Here is a 20,746-nt window from a genome sequence, read left to right as displayed (position 1 = left end):
TCTTCTCTCTCTAAATATAGTTGCCCTCTCTTCTTCCTAGAAGTCCAAATGAGCTGCAACCATCTTCTCTCATATGCCCCGGCTCTCTGTATCTCACTGTATTTTTTAAGATCACAAATGTTTTAGTGCTTACCCCCATTCACTACGTTGTATGGGAATGGATTCATACTTGTCATTCTCTCTTTCCTAGGCCTCCTCTTACCTTGGTCGGTGAGTAACTAACTTTACAGCAAAGAGGCCATAAAAATAATGAATAAATTTCAGTTGAGAAAGGTGGGGGAGGGAGTGGTTGCTGCCTCAAACATTTTAATGGACCTGATACCTCTTGTCCATGGGGATGTGTGCTGCATATACAAGGGGTTAGATATTTGTTTATTATGCTGCTACTAAGGATGGCAGTGGATCAGATAAAACGGGCACGGGCTGCATCATCACATCGTTTGGATTGGGAATGGAGGACATGAAATGAGAAATGAATTGGGAATGGAGGTTACAATCAAAACCCATGCAAGGATGGAGGTGAGAATGAACTTATTCTTGTTCCTGCCCCGCCCCACCCCATTAAGAAAACTATTATTATACCTTTATAAATATTATAAAACTATATATATATATATATATATATATATAAGTCTCTTTCTTGAATCTCTCTTATCTCTTTCCTCTAAGAAGCTGTGTGAGCTCCTATTTTTTCTCTTCTTTCTCTAACTGCAGAATGACAAGAGAAATGGAAGTCCGCCCCCACCTTGCCCAGTATAAACTAGGAATGAAGGACATGAAACGGGAAATAAACCGGGGATAGAGGTTAAAATCAAAACCCTTGATACAGGACAAGGGTGGAGACCATGTTACCCACCTCGGTCCACTGCCATCCCTAGCTGCTACCTTGTTTGGTGCATTTTTAGGATAGGCACATTGACAAGCCTTGATTTAGTTCTAACGCTGAGACGCCAACCGATGATGGGACGCCCAGTGTAAAATTCAAGGTGGTTGCTCCCAATGATCGATCGTGCAAAGCATGCATGCATGCATGCATCATCCTTCTCTCTCTAAAACAATGGCATGCATCATCCTTTCTTTTTTTTATTTATGAAAGAATATGCATCATCCTTTCACTTTCTGCAAGTTGGTCATCACCTTCGTCTCGTGATGCCTCGCCTGGCCCTCCATGCGATGCACGCGTGCCAGTGAGAGAGAGAAGTTTCTAAAAATACACATGGTATGGGTGAATATGCCGTCATTGATGGCCCCAACAATTTTTTTGCTGGTTTATAATGGTGGGCAATCCAAGATGTCATTTCGACGCTAAACATCTTATAAAAATCTTTCATCTGCATGAGCTGCTTTTACTCGTAGGGCAGTTTTGATGACAATAGTGGGAGAGATTTGTTCATTATTATCACTTTCTTTTTTACTCCGAAGAGGTCACCACCACCTATATAGAGTCATTTGCCCACACCCTTTTACTCTAGGGGCCTCTTTTATGTGCTCATGCAAGCATGTGTAGCCCCACTCTCAGACACGTTATATTGCATGAACACAAATCTACCTAGCTATATAGCTATGGTAAAGGCCATGCTAAGCCTTGAAAACAATTTGTGGCATTTCCTTGCTGATGATATGATGACGACAATGAACGATGGGGATAAAGCCATTGCCTTTTTCTTCAAGTATATATAGTGGGGAACGAAGGCTCCACTTTCTCTAAATTGGGACATGCACACATTTGAATTTTGAACCCCCACAAAATAAGGTATCCTTGTAACCAATCAGTATTCACCACGCATGCTTGATTGTCATTGTTGGTCAAGAATTAAGCAAACTTCATGAGGTTGCATGCATATTACGTGTCCCCCAACACATGCTTTTTACCCCCCAAGATTTAGGTCAAGGGAAAAAAGAGACCCTAAATTCAAGGGGTTAATTGCACGATAATCTTGCAAAAAGTGGAAGTCAATCTTCATCATGAGCATTTGGACGCTTACCAAAGTGCTTTTGTGTTACTTGATCAAGTGTTTGAGTTTTTCTTTTTGTTTTTTGGTGAAGTTGGAGGAGTAAATTTGAGGGTGAGTTTTTGTGCCCCTTGAAATAGGGCAGAGACAAGCATGGGCACACACAAAGCACGGTGTGTTTTTCAGCAAAGAATAGTGGGTGTACAAACACAACTTGAATAACAATTTCCCCCCTAGAAAGACTGGAGTTACGGTATGGGCATGTCACATCCCTATATATATATATATATATAGAGAGAGAGAGAGAGAGAGAGAGAGAGAGAGAGAGAGAGAGAGAACAGGATGTTGATTGCGAGGAAAATTAATGTTGGAAAGATATACGGTCGTCGCATGAAAACATCCCCTCTTTTTCTCTCTCTAGGTTGGAAGGTGAAATCTCAGAAGGCAGCGAGATTTTTGGTGTTTACAGGACGACCTTTCAAGTTTCAACCAACGTAAAAGGCCTTTTCCTTCTTACTTTCCATTGTAACAAAAAAACAGGAGAGAGAGAGAGAGAGAGAGGAACGAAGAAGGGGAGAGAGAGAGAGAGTATTCTCATGTGGGTGAGGAAAAAAAAGCGACCTGGAGTGATTGGTCAGCTTTTCAGGGTGAAAAAATAGAAGAGAGCTCAAACTGCTCTCTCTCTCTGGCATGTCTTTTGGGTTATGAAATAGGAAGTCCTATTTCTAAATTCACATCATTAAAGCAGGTTGGTGGGTGAGAAGACAGAAATGCAGGTAAATACCATTTTGTTTCTTTGTATTTCTCTCATATTTTATGGATACTTCAACAGGTGAGATACCCATATGAATGGATATATAGTGAGTCTGGTACCCAATTTTCATATAAACTAAGGGGATTCTTAGATAATGTGACATTCCTTTTAGTGCAAGGTTGTTGCTAGAGAATTTAAATATAAGAAAATAGCCATATGTGGTGCTTTGCTTGATAGTTTAACAGAACAGAACATATATGAGAGAGAGAGAGAGAGGTGACAGATGGAATTGAGGGAATTAAGAGGACCAGGTAGACTTGCGTATTAACAAATGCCGTCTTAGTACAAAAGGGAATTAAAAAAAAAGGAAAAGACAGAACAGAGTGTGAAAGCCAGAATTGTAGCGAGCTTGACATTTTCCTTCTCTCTCTTTCTCACCATTTCCTCCCTGCATCTCACACAACATCTGCTCCTCTCCGTACATTACAGGGGTGGAGGTCACATGGTTTCTTGCCATACTATTGCCCTCGAGACAATTACTTATCTACCTCCCCAGTTTGCAACCAACTACCGAAAGGCCATTGACTGTTTATGAGGTGGAGAGTGGAAGGGGGTTGCATTAACTTAAAAATGGTAAGTACAACCTATTGAAGATTTAAAAGAATTGCACACTACACCCCAATGTCAGCCCTTTAGTTTCTCAACTCAATTGGATGATACATAAATCTATTCTTCCTATGATATATGATAGTGTATTGCTTGTAACAAACCTTGGTGCCAATTTAATTTAGAGGTCAACTTGACTCATTCAGACCACTGCACATTGACTTACTTAGATTATTCAAGCCAACACTGCATTGAGTGAATTGCCTTCTTAGACTCTTTTCAATCAATTTCCTTCCATAAGAGGACTTCACCATCACAAAATTATGCACAAACAACGTCAAAAGAGCCCGCGATTCCTCACACTTTGAGCTTTTTTTAGAGAAGATTTGTACTTCAGCATTACACGCCTGTAGCCGATGCCCAGCATAGGCCTTGGGGGTGAGGGTTCTAGCCTTGGAGTTTTACGCCTTTGGGATGACGACGGGGATATAGCAAGTTGAGTCAGCGTGACCAGATCTTAGATCCCTGACGCGGTTTCTTCGAGTAATAAATGAACAAAAGAAATTTACAGGCCTATCCATGTCCAGAACCTTCCATTACAAAATAGCTGCTCATAATTTCTTCAACACAAACAGATACCAACAAGGCACTGCATATGAGGTGAATCAGGTGATTCTTCATCGCTCTCGTAACTATGTGGTAATTGTTATCATATTCATGAATAAATTTTCTCTTCCCTAAATAAAAACAGAAACAGATACTAACAAGAACATGTAAAACCGACCCCATAGAGATGTGACAAAGTCCAAGGTTCAATGACAATGATGAGACCAATTAAGCACCAAATTTCCTAAGAAAACCAATTAAAGAACTAACACAGATAAACGTCTTATTACAACAACGCAGGTCATTTTAGTAATTCCAATTACAGCTGGGGGTGGAATACTATTAGGTTTGTGACTATCTCTCTCTCTCTCTACCATTTCATAAACGCATAAGCCTCCAAGACAGAGGAATGATGGAAAGCGAAACTGCAAACCTTGCTCTTTGTTGGTATCGCAGGATACAACCATGAAACCAGAATTCTCCACACCCAACCCTCCCTCCAAACACACTCGTGGAACACACCGGCCACCATTCCCCACTCTCCACGAGCCCATTCCTTGAACCGTCTCCGACCATCCATGGCTTCGGCGAGCCTCATTGATTACCGAGAAGAAGAACAAAGAAAAGAGAAAGATCACCACCAAGAAACACAATCAAAAGAAGAAGAAGAATCGTTGGTGTCTCTCTTTTACGCCTGGAAATGACCATGGTTCCATCCCCACACGCCCCTCTTCAACTCAACGAGCCCTCTAGCAGAGCAGGCGTGGAGGGCTATCCTCTGAACCCTTCGAATTATGCTCACAACTTCTCGCTCTTCAACATCGACGCCAATTGCGCAGCAGCCTCCGATCTGACCGCCGATCACATGGAAACCGATCAGGACTCGCTCTCCACTAGCCGAAACACCGAGCCCGGCTCGTGCTCCAGACCCTTCTCCGAAGAGGATAATTGGCTCCAGTTGGGCCTCGGTCGAGGTGGGCTCGTGCCGGGTCAACAGCCCGAGCCGGCCCGCCGAAATTTGGTCGAGCTCGATCTGCTCTCTCGGAAGCCCACCCCGGCGCCCTTGGTCCGCGTCCCAGACCTCCCCATGCACCCACCTCCCTTCTACTTGCACCCACACGGTGCCGACGGGATCGCGACTGGGTTCGGCCTCCGGCAGCAGGAATATCTCTGGAACTTCCGGCAGGTGCCGTATTCTCCGACTGTGTGGAATGTACCGTATCCGACGCAGATGACCAGCAGCAGCGGCGCTGCCGGCAAGCTTGGGCCGAGCTCGAGCCTGATCAAGATAGTGGACGCGCCACCAAGACCCAATTCCGGCGTTTGGTTCGTTCTTCAGGCCGAACAGAACCAGTGAGTGCAACCAACCAGGATCAAGTTTCTTTCTCTTTTCATCTTTTATTTTTTTATTGATTGTAGTTGTGGGTTATTGATGTCTTCTTTACTACTTTGCAGAATAAAAGAGTTGATTTTGCCTCAAGTACAGAAGAGCTACCTCAGAATCAAGTATGGTCTTCTTTGGTTGTGTGATTTACTGTAAATTTTCTTTTTTTTTGTTTTTTCTCTCTCTTTCTTTTGGTTTTGTTACTATAAAAAAAAGTAGGTCTGTGGATACTGGCTAGTTGTTATCATTACAAGGTTTTTTTTTCGAAAATAGAGAAATTCTGTTTTGGGGTTTACTAACATCGATCTTTTAGCTATTAATGCTGAGCATTTCACTATTTCTTCTTCTGTTTTCTGGTTTTCAGAGATGGGAAGATGACCGTCCTTCTTATCATGAAGTACTTGGCTAACAAGCTTCGGTTGAAGAGCGAATTGGAGGTATTTATAGCTACTGCTACCATTTAGTCATGTGTTTTCCTTTCTTTGAAAAAATCTGCAGGGAAGTCATCTGCAGCATAATGATGATTGCTAGTAATATATTTTAAAGATGTTGGTCGCTAGATTATAAAAAAAAGTTGATTATTAAAAAAAAACATGTTTGTAGCTCGCTTTAACATGAAATAGGACTAATGATGACTGATGGTAGTAAATTTTGATTTACTCATAGTGTGGTTAACATGAAGTGGGATTAGTATTATTATTATTGTTATTATATATTAACAAGAAGAAATGCTACGTAATACTATTTCACATGAAGGACATAAGATTATTTCTTGAATTAGTTGATCAATTAGGATTTGTTTTAATATTATGAGGAACAGAAGGAGGGTTTGATAGTGTGGTGATGTGTTTTTTTTCTTTCTTTTCTTTTAATTTGCATTACGATCGGCCGGACAATATTTTAACTTACCGAGAAAGACAAGGCGAGTTGGCCAATTAGTATTCAAAAGATAAATGATGAGATCCCACCGATACTTAGGACCAAGTCTACTTGTAGCAGTTAATCTGTTGTTTATAACTAGACTTGTCATTAAGAAAGAGAATGGTTTCTAAGTAGCCCTTAAATCATGCTCATAGGCTCAATGGTGTGTCTTTTTACCTGCTTTGTGATTGCCCATGATGAAATTTTAGTGAATGGTGTGTGTATTAACAAGTAAACCTGCCATGCCTAATTTAACTAAAGAGGGGGATCAGATATTCACCATATTTATTATTTACAGCCATAATCTATTGAGCAATTTTGATCAGTGTAGCAACTGGTAAGTACCCTTCTCTTCAATCTTTCTCTCTATTTTTGCTTTTAGAGTCTTCTTTCATGCCCCTTCCAATTTATTGATGAATTAATCAATTTTTCTTCAATAATAAAATAAAAAAAGGCAAGAAAAACTGTTTACTGATCTTGCTATCATTACAAGGATGAGGGTCAATAAAGATGACTCTTTTCCAGCGAGACAAAATCTGACCACTATTGATCAAGCAATAACTCGAAGATTTTTTTTTGCTAATTAATAGGTAATAGTAGAGACATAAATATCTCGCCGTTATTTCTTTACTATGGCATGAATCTCGCTGATATTAGCTTATCAATAACGGCGAGCTGGGTATCCCCTGGAATGCCTTGTCCTTCACATGCCTTGCTCTTGCATATGCTAGCTTTCTAAGTATTTGTTGCCTTTTACGTTCTCAATACAAAAGTTTTACTTGGGTATTGCCATGTGGTCGGCATCCTTCAGACGACCAATATTGGAGAGGCCATCCGGTTGCACTCTGCACGACACAACGATTGATAGTGCCTTTTATAATTGGAATGAGTCCTTAAGAAAGCTATTGGTTCCTTTTTGTTCAACATTAATCTTTAAACTACTTATAGATGCCAACGAACTTCTTCAATGTGGTCCACTTATGATTTTCCCAAGAAGAGAGAGAGAGAGAGAGAGAGAGAGAGAGAGAGAGAGAGAGAGAGAGAGAGAGAGAGAGAGAGAGAGAGAGAGTTCTCCTCAATGAGAACAGAAAAAATGGAAGTAGCAGTCTTGTGACGATGCCAGCTTTTTACTCCTATCAGTCCATAGACTTTTAATTATTTTAATTGGTCTTCATAACTTAGAAGCAAGCATTTTTCTCTTTGTAATTTGTAGGTTTTTCTGCGTCTTGTCTTTTCCCTTTTCTTCTTAACAAATAATGACTCAGGCTATACCAGCAATTAGTTGACAGAAGCTAGTACATGACATGATACTTCATACCGTTGAATCCAATTCAAAATTTCTTTTTTTTCAACCATTTAGGGATCTGGTTTCTAACATTATGATTTGGTAGGTAATCACTGTCATTAAATAATGGCTAAATGAAAACTTTGACTTGGAAATTTGAAAATCTTGCTTAGGATGGGTGCTTCCTTCCCTAGATGTTTCCTTTCAAGATTGTAACAACCATTCCCTTGATATCAAGATGTTCTCTTTGCTTATTTCACAATCAGGTTTGCTGACCTAAATAAAAAAAAGACTTGCTGCCTCCAAAATAATCTTATGTCCCAAACAACTGAACTTCATATATTTACTTCCTTACATTCAATATTCTTCTTTATACTTTGGTTAAGATGTCATTTTTGAAGCATCTTGGTTAATATGTCATTTTTTAAGCATCTTGGTTAAGATGTCTTGCTCACATGTTTAGTCTATCAACTCCAACCCAACACAATGTGTACCACAGAGAGAAGAATGGATGGTTTTAGCTAGAAAATTGATCCTTCACCAATCAATTATGCATGAAAAACATTATTGATCTTTATTAAAAAAAAAAACTTATTGATCGATAGTTCACCAGACAGTTGCCCAAGAAACCATGTCAAGTATAATGACACTCCCTTGAATTTGAATTTCAATCACTCAATTTTCATGGCGATTCCATATTCCCAATCACCAAACTTAGACTAAAAGGTTGAACCTTTGAACTTCAAAGAGTCAAAACTCTAGTTCCTTCATGATACGGATGGTTCTAGTTTATCAGTCCGTAGACTTAAACCATACCATAGTCACAAATATAGCCGATATTTGAATAATTTCCATGCTCCTAGCTAGATTCTTCTGTCATCATTTTGTTAATATTTCACTTGCTAGTACGTTAATCAAGCTCTTCATCTAGAATCAACTCTAGCTATGTCACATATTTGAATATGCAATGAGGATCGGTTGAGTTTCTATAGTGGGTGTAGACGATGACAATTTCAGCAAATATTTAGGCATCTTTTGCTGCTGACTGTTAGATAAAGTAGTCACCATCATCCTCATGTTCCATATATATATATATATATATATATATATATATATATATATATATATATATATATATATATATATATATATATATATATATATATATATATATATATATATATATATATATATATATATATATATATATATATATATATATATATATATATGAGAAATGAAAACCTACAAAATGGTCACCTTGTTAAACGAAACATGCTATTGGATTTTCAGTGTTTTGTTGAAATGTTTGCTTTTATAGGAATAACTTCTTGGAGGGTTTGATTCCAATGCATGAATAGGTTTTTATAATGTTTCAAAAATCATGACGTAAAATTCTCAAATTTTTTTGAAGCTTCAAATACCAGTTTTTCATCCAAAATGCATGATTCAAGTCTTGATTTCTAGTAAATCAATCATGCTGAACACATCTATGTGTCAGAATTTTGGAAAAAACACCAAAAATAAATATCATGTTTGTAGGTTTCCATTACCCTATATATATATAAATAAATACACATATAGAGAGAGAGTAAAAAATATAAGATACTTATCACGCACGTAACAAAGTACGTTATTTCTTGCATGCATCATGGTCGTTGATGAACTATCAAATCTCTTATTAATGAAAAAGCAATATTTCAAGATGTATTAATGGAAGCAATCAATATATGGTCCTCCACATGGTGCTTAATTTCTGACTTTGGTTGTGGCCTAGAAACGTCTGCGACTCTCACTATCATGCATGCCTTAGACAACACTCATTCTGTACTTGATATATCTCAAAATATCGTTTTCACAACGTGTACATCACAGGTTTGCCCTTCTTTTCAACTCTTTTATTATTATTATTATTATTATTTTCTTTGCATGATCGACGGGGATGATTATCTGAGTATTGCCTTACTCTTTTGCCAACCTAATCTTTGTCTTTTTGCAAGGACAGCCAACGTTAGCCTTGCCCTTAAAAATGAATATTTTAGACCCCTCAATTCATCAAGTGCTGCATTTTGATATATTGTATTATTATCTTAAAGAGAGAACAGGTTACATGCTTCTAGCGGCTGATATTGGTGGATAATCTATATAACACAAACTCTACATCCATGCGGACATGGCTTCTTTTGTGTCAGAAGAAGTCAACCACACTGAGATTCATTTCTGTCCAAAAGTAGATTTAGTTAACCCTAACCAAGTTCAGTTTTATATATATATATATATATATATATACACACGTACATGTGTGTGCACCCACACGAGTGTCATGCTATTTTTTATTGATGAGAAATAATAATTATAAATTATTGATTTGATTTATTGTATTTATTTATACATGATGAATTGATAATATGATAATTGTTTTATTTTATTAGTGTTAACTTAAAACGGTTAAAAATTATAGATAGATAGGTGCTAAATGAGTTTTTCAGGGTTTTTTTGTTTTATTTTTAAATTTTGACCGTACATATGTGATCTATGTACTTGATTTTATAGGGATTAACTCTTGAGGTGTTTGATTCCGATACATGGGTGGGTTTTTATAAGGTTCAAAAAATCAATGGTTCAAAATCTTTGTAAATTTTCGAGGCTTCAAATATCCTTTTTTTCATCGAAAACACATGATCCAAGTGTGGATTCCTCATAAATTGATCATGCCTAACACATTTATGGGGTCAAAACTGCAAAAAAATACCAAAAGGGCAGAAAAATTCATTTAACACATATCAAATTTGCACCTAGCTATATATATACCCTCCTGGCACCCAAGTTCTTTTTAAAGTGCCGTATCACCTCATCTGCACCCCCGCACATATGTGGCATAATAGTTAATATATTGTATAGTTGGTGAGAGGAATGAATGAAGAATAATTAAACTAGTTTTTTAATTAATTATTCCAAGTTGGAGAGAGACACACATCAAGAGTTTGTTTTAGGGGAGTATTCAATGAGGTTTATTTTTAGGGTTGGTGAACGAACTGCATGAAGGGTCTGTTGGGATGATATTTCCCACCCTTTCCATGTTTACCACTCACCTAATTAATATAATTTTTTTTTTTGAAAAAAAGTTCATGAAGGGACATAACAAGGAAGGAAATCATGATTTGGTAGAAGAGAATGGCCGGGATATAAGGGAATAAAGGCTCTCCTATGCCAGGGAATATTGACTAAAAAGTAAGGTTCTGTTATGCAAAATAATATTAAAGAAGCGTTTTATGTAAAAAAAAATTAAATAAGCGTTGCAGTGGGAAGTAGGAATGTGAGAAAAAAAGAACGTGTAGTAGACGTGCATGAAATTGTACCTTACGTTAGGGAGTTGGAGTCTCGTTTCCTTGTTTTACTCATCTAAGAAAGAAAGGACTAAAGAATACAGAGACACAAAAAGATAGCCGATCCTCCAACTCTTCCCTTTCTTCTCAATTTCTTTATCTTTTTGGGGAAATATATCCTCCAAACCCTGACACTTTCTTTGCCTCATACTTTTTTTATTGCTATCTTATTTTCTTTTTATCCTCCTTGACTTGACTGGTCATCTTTAGTTTGCTCTGATCTTGGGCCAAGTACATCTAGTGAGATCCTAGCTAAACCCACATCTGTGTAGAGTTTTGTGGGCACTGAATCTAACTCGTGGACCTATGCCCGTGCCAGGTTCTGTAGAGAGAGAGAGAGAGAGCTGGGGGTTGGTGCGATGGGGTAGGTGAAGGAAAATTGAGACTGGTTAGCTCCTACTGGCTACTGGAAATAGGAAACTAGAAATATATTGGAAAAACTATTGAGAATCCGAAAAGGGGTCCTACTGAGAGAGAGAGAGAGAGAGAGAGAGAGAGAGAGAGAGAGATGGAGGTTGGTGCTTGGGATGGTGTAGGGGAAGGAAAATTGGAGCTTGTAGCAACTGGCAATGGGGAACCAGAACTATATTGGAAAACTGATCCAAAATCCGAGAAAAAGAGAATAAATGAAAATTCAAAAGCACCAAGTTCGTAAATTATCACGAGGGATGTATATGAAAGACAAAATATTAGAAGGGTTCTCAATCTCACACAAGAAAGATTCAAGAGAGATAAATACTTAAAAACATTAATTTATTGGATAATATTCTTCACTGATAAACAAAATACATAACTCATAACTATATATAGAGTTGTATCAATTTGTACACTCCTATCATGCAGAAACGAGAACTTTTGACCTCCCTTTTATAAACTTTAAGGCTAAGTACAAATTTTTATCTTAATGATTTATTTAATGACTGCTAAAGACATGCCCACTACTTGCATGTCTTAATTCACTTAACTCATGACTCAAATATATTTTTCCTAAGCTCTTCACGTGTCATCCCAATGACTACACTTACTCATGACCCACGACATCCATTACATGACTGACAGTTATCATTTTTTTCTAGGCTCTTTACATGTGCATGAATAACCTGAATAATAAACTCATATTAACATTTATGCTCATATATATTACATTATACAAATGATAACTTTGCCCATAAGATCTCTACACGGCATATTGACAAAACTTTATAGGACAAATTCAACACTTGACTTTGACTTACAACCTAAAATGAGTTTACATTTCCAACAATATAAGGTTTGCTTCAGTCATTTGAATGCGCAAATGACCTAGAAAAGAGGTTGAAACCCTCTTTTTTAGTTTTTTTTTCCTCACATCTAACACGTAGTTGTAATCTATATCATTTTTAGTGGAAACCAGCTTTAGGATCGCCAAAATCCGACTTGTATACAAGTTTTTCTTGGTAATAAAAAAAATCATTGGTTGTGAAGGCATTGATTTTTCTTGGCTTATAAAAACATATTTTTTCATCAAAAAAACACAATTCAAGAGTTGAATCCTACTACATTTATGAGGACAGAGTGTCAAAACTTGTATCATTTGATTCAATCTAGACTGCAGGTACAATGTACCAAATATAAACCCATATATATAGTAAGTGGCAGTTGCTTACCAGTTTTCTAAATTACTCTTGGATTTTGACATGCATGTAGGTTTTTATAAGATTAATTTAAAAATTAATGGTTTATAAATTTTAAAGATACTTAATTCTTAAAAATAATATTTTTTATCAAAAAACATGATCAAGTGTCATTTCTTAGCAAATCAATCATGCCGAACACATTTGCAGGGTCAACTTTTCAAAAAACTACTCAAAAATAACTTTTTATTGGTGGTAGGCAGCTACTGGTGGTAGGTAGTAACTAGAATATGAGAACTAGTAATATGGGCACTTTCGACACTTTTTTGCAAATCCATCCACGTAAATGTGCTTGGCATGGTGATTTTGTTAGGAATCAACCATTGGATTGTGTATTTCCATGAAAAAATGTATTTTTTTACTGCTTGAATATTTATGAAGATTATGAGCCATTAATTATAAATCCTTAAAAAAATCTCATTTATGCATTAAAATTGGATGATTCAAGAGCGGGTTCTTGTAAAACCAAGCATGCATATCACATCCATATGATTAGTTTCAAGAGAAAAGAACAAAAAGTCCCTAAAAATTGTGGTTCATACATTAGTTTTCATAGTTTTAGTTCTCATATATATATATATATATATATATATATATATATATATATATATATATATATATATATATATATATATATATATATCGAGAGAGAGAGAGAGAGAGAGAGAGAGAAGGGTGTAGCTAAGGGTAGGCAACGGGCCGGGCGGCTCGATGGGCCAAGCTGACCCGGCCCACCATGAGCTGGGTTTGGGTCAAGGTTTTAAGCCCAAGCTCGTTAGCTATCAGGCCAAAACCCAGCCCATTATATATGCGGGCTGGGTCTGGGTTGGCCCGCTGGCTACTGACCTGAGCCCTCTGGCCTGAGCTATTTATTAAATTTTAATAATATAAAAATTAAAAAAAATTAATTGTATAGCAACTTGGTAACTATTATTATTTTCCTAATTAGTTGCATTGATTTTATGAAAACTAGTAAGATAATTAGTTAGTTTCATGAGAATTTGTTAATTATTTATTATATATTTACTTAATTAATTGAACTAATTAGTTGGGTTTGGGTCAAGCATCGTCCGGCCCGCTTCACATTGACCTATTGGGCCAATGAGCTGGGTCATGGACTGCTCTTCAAACTCGAGACCATTAAAACTGGGCCAAAGCCTGGCTCATTCGTAAATGGGCTTGGCCGTGCTCTAAACGACCCTGGGCCGGCCCGGCCCAATGCCCACCCCTAAGCCTAACTGCCTATACCATTCTGTGACACCAGCCATTGCAGGAGTCGCCCAAAAAATGCCTTTAGCAGAGGTTGCTACCGTAGCTAAAAACCCTTTCAGCCAAAAAAATGACGCAGAGAGAGAGAGAGAGAGAGAGAGAGAGAGAGAGAGAGAGAGAGAGAGTGGCCTTTGGTAGCAGTAAATGATTATATTGGAGGTGGGCTGGCGTTGCCGGAAATGAATGGACTGGTGTCCACAGTCCACACTGTCCAGAGATAAAAGGGGAAGGACAAGCGCGAGTGTGGTCCGCCTGGTGGGCTAACCGTTGACCTCTTAACAGGCTCGTACTGGTACTTCTTAATAATGAGGTATCCCTTTTATGTGTAGAAAAGGGGTGCGGCCCGGCCCAGTTTGTAAAAGTGGGTGCGTGCGTGTACGCCTAGGGCTGCACTCACCAACGTTACGTACGTGCAGGTCAGTACTGTACGTCCGCGTTTGTGGGTCTCAACAGCGTAGACTAATCATGAGTTGTGTGAATGTGCGAGCCCTAGTTTGCGTGTTAGAAGGAGGCCTAGCCATCCCTACTTGACCACCATCATGCCTCTGGCCCACCTCCTTGGGCCTTGGCTAGGGCTGCCAAGCGAACGAGCAGCTCCAAACTCACGTGCATCCTTGCCCGTCGAGCCATAAGCAGCTGGTTTAGCTTAAACGAGTCTAGTTTGGACAAAGGTGTTTGTCTTGATTTTAAAAGATGTATGAGAAATATATTTATAAAATATAAACTATTAAGTATAATATATAAAAATATCGAAAATGGGTCCGTGCTAAACTAATTTGGTGCTAAACCGCACGCTAAATGAGTTTTGGCCCTATAAATGTATTGGGTATGGTCGATTTACTGAGAATCCACACTTGGATAATGTGTTTTCTTGAAAAAAAAAATGATATTTGGAGCCTAAAAAATTTACAAAGATTTTAGACCATTGATTTTTCGAACTTTATAAAGAACTCACCCATGTGTTGAATCAAATGCTTGAAGAGCTTATCTCTATAAAATAACTTCATAGAACACATATGTAAGGTCAGAATTTAAAAATAAAATGAAAAAGCCCAAAAAGCCGTTTAATAAGTAATTTAGCACCAAATGAGTTTAGCACAAACTCATTACTCTATAAAGTATATGTTTTAATTGTAAAGTATAACAAATATATATTTTATATATAAATAATGTGAAATGTTTGTACCAAGGTTGTTAAATGCGATGAGGCGAAACGAGGCGTTGAGCCTGCGCTTCGCCTCTGAGGTGTATTACGCCTCTCACAACTGGAATGGAAGTGAAGTGGTGGGAGGGGAGGCAGTAAGAGAAGGACCACACGCCCAGCCGGTACGGAAGCGAGGGATATGCCGGTCGTCCGGTGGTCGGAGAAGACTGAGCAGCAGCTGCAGCAAAGCAACTCCGGTGGTCGGTGGTTGATGAGGGGCGCATCACAACAACGCCTCAGTACCTTGAGCGTGCACCTCGCCTCTGAGGCGTACGCTTCAGGTACTGAGGCGTACGCCTCTCACAACACTGGTTTGTACGTATACACAAGACAGCTCGTCTCATTTAGGGAGAGCTGAGCTCGAACTCAACACGATTAAACACAAACACAAGCTGAGTCACGAGCTCACTCCACTTGTAAACGAGCCGAGCCCAAACATGCCCAGTTCGGTTTGTTCGGGTTGTTTGCAAGCACTAGATTTAGCTTGAGAGAGAGAGGATCAGGTCCTCTCATGCTGTTCGCCATGAACACCAAACTAGGCTTGGACCACATTTGGTTGGCTTGTTGGTTTTGGTTCCTGTAGGTGTGGCAAGGGTTTAGGTCTATTGGGCTCGATGGATCACTGGATCCCCACAGTTTGCACATGTGACCTAGCCTGGGATTCTCTCACAGCATCATTACTCAGCTGCATCGTTTGCCTTAGGTGGTAACGATGCATCTGAAAATGCTATTGGGGGCAGTATGAAAAACTCAGGCTATGTGGACTCGTGCAAATTAAAGCTGGTGTTTGGAGGTCCAGAAAAGGATGGCCTGAACTGTTGGGCACCAGCGATATGATTACCATCCAAGTTTTTTGATGCGAGTGCCAGTGATCTGATTCATCCGTTTCCTGTTCCAAAGTCTCAGATCTTTCTTTCCCTCATAAGAAAATCTGCAGCATTTCCTATGTATTCCACTCCAACTGGTCATAAAATTAGGGGCAAGTTGGATTAGCTCCGGCAGAAAAGCTTTCTCAGGTTCCCCTGAGAAAGCGTTTCTAAAAGCCCTGAAATCTCATGTTCTTCTGGAAATCTTCATTTTTTTTTAATCATTCTGATTCGAAATCGCGACAACCCGTGAGATTTTGAAATCTCATGGGTTACCCTGGGAATATTTGAAATCATTCTGATTCCAAATCAGAGTGCGAGTTGAGGGGCCAAACGTGCCCTAGATGTCGAAATTTATTTGAGAAAATAGGGTTGCAGTTGCTATCTTCTTCTTCTTTTCAATGTGTTGCTATGCATTTCATCAACACCTCCACTATTATCATCATAATAATAATATTATGATCATTATTATCAATAAATCCTATTGTTGTTATTATTGCTATTACTTTTGCTTTTATTATTGTTGTCTATGGTTGGAAAATAAGCACAACAACTTAATAACAATTAACAATAACAACAACAACAATTTGTTGTTATTGCTATTCAATATTATTATCATTCGTCCATCTTGAGATCGATGTGTAGACATGTCTGTGTATTTTTTCTTATCTACCATGTTCTTTATATCACTTTTTACACTTAATGTATCAATGGGGATGATGAAACCTCTTAGTCACCCCTTTGTTTGCTCCTGCTTTCTATTTTATAAATAAATTTTCCTTTACTCTAAAAAAAAAAAGAAGTAGGCCCACCTGCAGTCTGCCTGGCTGGAGGACAGATCCATTTAGTGACTCAGTTCTCGGTGAGGGTTCGTCGTAAAAAAAAAAAAAACTAGGGCTGTCAACATGTCCGGTTTGTATTGGGCACCGACACAAGTTGAACCCAAATTTTCCGGTATGGGTATGGAAAGTGCCAAACCGAAACCCGAGTGGATGGGGTTCGGGTCATGATTTTTGCTGGGTACCTACCTGGTTTTTTTGCCCGGTACCGGATCCAACCCAAGTATTATATATATATATATATATAGTAAAATAAATTTATAGAATTATGTGGATCCGCTTTTGAGATTCTATTTTCATGACCCGAAAAAACCTGAATCCGGTTATTAGTTATATGGGCAGGTCTTGGCTCAACAGGTTGACAGCCTAGAAACATATAAGCTATTACTGCTACTACTAATTATGATTATTATATATTATTATTATTTAATGAATGGTCTAAGTAAGGTGCAGGTGCAACTAGGGATGACAGTGGGGCGGGGCGGGGGACAAGGTCTCCACCCCCGCCCGGCCTCATGATTTTATCCTCCACCCCCGCCTTCATGTCCTCCATCCCCGGTTCAAACGGGGATGAGGTGGGGCGGGGATATTGCGGGGAAAAGTGGTCGAGGCGGGGACGGGGCGGGGCGGGGAAAAGTGAACGTCCATCCCTGCCTCCACCCCCGGACGGGGATGGATTTTAACCTTCGTCCCTGCCTTCATCCCCATTTCATACCCTTCAACCCCGGTCCAAACGGGGCGAGGTGGGGCGGGCCCCCGCTTTCCCCCGGTCCACTGCCATCCCTAGGTGCAACAGGACTAAATACCAAATATCATCCGTATAGGCCCCACTGATTTTGGGGCACATGCAGTATGGTTTAGTCATGTATGCATGGACAAAGAACATGGTTCATCGACTTCTTGACATGTTCCATTTTTGTTGCACTTTGCAAGGATGATGACTACGTGAGTAAGGTGCCCATGTGCGTTGGTTAGGCTATTTTTTTTTTAAAGGCGAGCTGGGGTTAAGCAGTCCTTTTACCAGTTATACAACTATACCATTGGGTTTTGAACCTGCAACGTCCCAACACAAGGTGACATGCACTGGCTGCTCCTACCAGACATGCGGAGCCCCCCCGTTGGTGGATAAGCCAGTTGCTATAAGAGAAAACCCCAATTAAGATACCAAGGGAGCCCAGCTTGTTTGGTAGGAGCTGTTAGTTCACGTCACCTTGTGTTGGGAAGTTGCAAGTTCAAATCCCAATGGTATAGTGTGTAACTGGTAGGGGGTATGCCTAACCCCAGCTTGCCTATCAAAAAAAGAAAACCCCCAATTAAGATGGCCTTGTTCTTGGCATGTACCTTGTGAGATATGTTCATGAAAAGAATTTATGTGCCACTACATCTCCTTCCTTTTGGAGAGACTCTGGTCCAATTATGGCACCTTGGACCTCCTTGCATTCTTTATATTCACACCTGTTTGTCGAGATGATGGTCTCATCCAATCTACCTGAGCAGCAAATTCATGCAATCTCTCTCTCTCTCTCTCTCTCTCTATATATATATATATATATATATATATATATATATATATATATATAGAGAGAGAGAGAGAGAGAGAGAGAGAGTATGTAGGTTCTAAATAATAGAAAACACCATATGGATGAATTTTCATTTTCATTTTTAGATGTGTTTTTAGAGCGACTGAAAAAATCAATAGCTCATATTGCACTAAAGATTAACAATGAAAATAAAAAATTTAGTTAAATCGATTAGAGCCAAAACACTATTTTTAGTAAATAAACAATGATAAATCCATCTACTTTTCGAAATGTTTAGGAGATAACCGTTTATGAGCTACTAATCTCTCTCTCTCTCTCTCTCTATAGGTTGAAATCACATGCAGAGGACAACGGATTCTCCCCTCTTTAACACTGCAACATGTTCGAGATATCATATGGTGCGCCAGGGAACAATGGATGGAACCAGTGACATCATCCCTTCCTGATTCCCTAACCACAGACCATGTTATGATTTTACATTATTCTAGAAGCAGTGCATAGACTTAAAGAGTTATGCTGCTTCTATCTCCATTTGCTCCCCTTTTTGCTAGTTTATACAGTATAGCTTGGAGATGTCCCTGGGTGCCAAAGTTAGGTTATGAGCTCATGTATTTCCAAGCTATCCCGGCTTGATATTCTTAATTTTTTGCCTTATAACTTTGTTTTCCTAATTTAATTCCATGTTTTATGATGGTTGGTGTATGTTTCTTGATTCTTTCACCACCACTTAAGTCTTACAACTTTATTTTATTTGATGTTTTAAGCTTCAACAGTTGAGCTGGATCACCAAAAGCTATGCTCAATAAACCTACTAATATTATAATTAATCTAGCTCGGAAGATGAACTTCCGGATTGGCTAACTTATTTTTAGTGTAACTTAGATATAGGCGTATGACAAATTTATGTATAGTCACTTCAAGTTTCATATATTCAAGATATATGATTAACTTTTTGAAAAAATACTCAAATGAACCCTAACTTTTTTTTTTTGATAATCCCAGGGGAAAACTCCCTATCATTGATCATGTTGTCCCCCGTCCACTAGATAAAACCCTTGAGGTCCCCTCTACCCACCGGAGAGTGTGTCCAGCTACAACCTTGTGGCAAGGGACGCCACAGGTTTTAAACTTGTGATGTCCTGTCAACTTGGTGACATCCACAGGTCGCCCCTTTACAAGGGGAGCCCTTGTGGGCAAATGACCCTTAATTACTTTTGTTCACTCTTAGAAATAGTAGTTTTAACTTTTATTTTGGGCAAATAAGAGTGTGTATGTATAGGGATGACACTGAACCAGGGTGGGGGCGGGGGAAAGGTCTCCACCCTTGTGCCGTCTCAAAATCCTACCCTTCATCCCTGCACGGGTTTTGATTTTAACCTTCATCCCAGCCTCTATCCCGTTTCATGTCCTCAATCCCTGGTCCAAATGGGGCGAGGTGGGGCAGGGCCCCGTTTTCCCTCGGTCCACTACCATCTCTAAAGAAGGATCGAAGACAAAGCAAGGCGGGGATCGATGGGGATGGGGCGGGAGAAAGTGTAAGTCCATCCTCGCCTCCATCCCCGTTTTATGTCCTCTATCCCCGGTCCAAATGGGGCAAAGGCAGGGTGGGGCTCCATTTTCTCCCTATCCACTGCCATCCCTATGTATCTATGAAAATTAAGGTGGTGGTTTTGTTGGTTTTCTAAAAAGTTGGTGGATGAGATAATCACTTTGTGCTACTTATTTCCTGGGACGCAGTCAGATAACCAAGAAATCTTTGAAAAAAATGGATAATTTTATAAAATTTTGAAATTTGAGGCATCTCAACGTAAATTTAACATATATTAGTTGCTTAAATGTAAATTATCGTCTTGTCTATAGGCATTAACCGGTAGAGCTAAGTGAGATAGCCGTGGGAGAAAAGTCTATAAGATCTTAATAATAAGTACTCAGGTAAGATGTGGTGGAAACAAATTCTCCCTTGGAAAATGTGGATCGTCACACCTTTTGGAACTATCAAGCAATCAAATTAAATCATGATCTGCATTTCCATGGAAAAAGGGTGCCATGTTAGATTAAGCTTCCAAATTACAAAATGGCAGTTCATGTTTGTTACCTAAAATTCAATGCACGAAAATCGGACTCTCCTAGGAATATGGCATGAAAGGTTGTGATTCCCATTAAAGCATCGGGTATGACCCGATCTGGACCTGTACCAGATCCTATAGGAATGGGGTTTGGTTATAAAGAAGGGGTCCGATTAACTATCTGGCTCAGACCCATGATGTTCAATTATTAAATGGGTGGGGGTATGGTTTATGAAATTTTATACCAAACCTGGGTCCGATTCAAATTAAGAACTGCAAATTTTCAATGTAAAAAAACTTGAAAAAATAATATTTTATAGGGTATGGATCGGTGTTTGATTTTTGTAATTCTCATTGGATCCAAGTGTGTTTTTTCTTATGAAAAAATCTGATC

The 20,746-nt window shown here is 38.9% G+C and overlaps 1 protein-coding gene across 1 annotated transcript; it reads left to right on the top strand.

The window, feature by feature from the left end:
* The first annotated feature begins 4,618 nt into the window (after positions 1-4,618).
* LOC149851502 (uncharacterized) lies at positions 4,619-18,888 on the top strand. The gene is made up of 5 exons (XM_090008566.1): positions 4,619-5,271; positions 5,374-5,424; positions 5,667-5,739; positions 18,614-18,751; positions 18,838-18,888. The coding sequence occupies exons 1-5, from the start codon at positions 4,619-4,621 to the stop codon at positions 18,886-18,888; spliced, it is 966 nt and encodes a 321-aa protein (XP_089864692.1).
* Positions 18,889-20,746: the final 1,858 nt, after the last annotated feature.

This window comes from Nuphar pumila, chromosome 1, assembly GCF_984573655.1.
Source record: "Nuphar pumila chromosome 1, dmNupPumi1.hap1.1, whole genome shotgun sequence".
NCBI lineage: Eukaryota > Viridiplantae > Streptophyta > Magnoliopsida > Nymphaeales > Nymphaeaceae > Nuphar > Nuphar pumila.
This window is presented reverse-complemented; position numbering and strand designations above follow the sequence as displayed.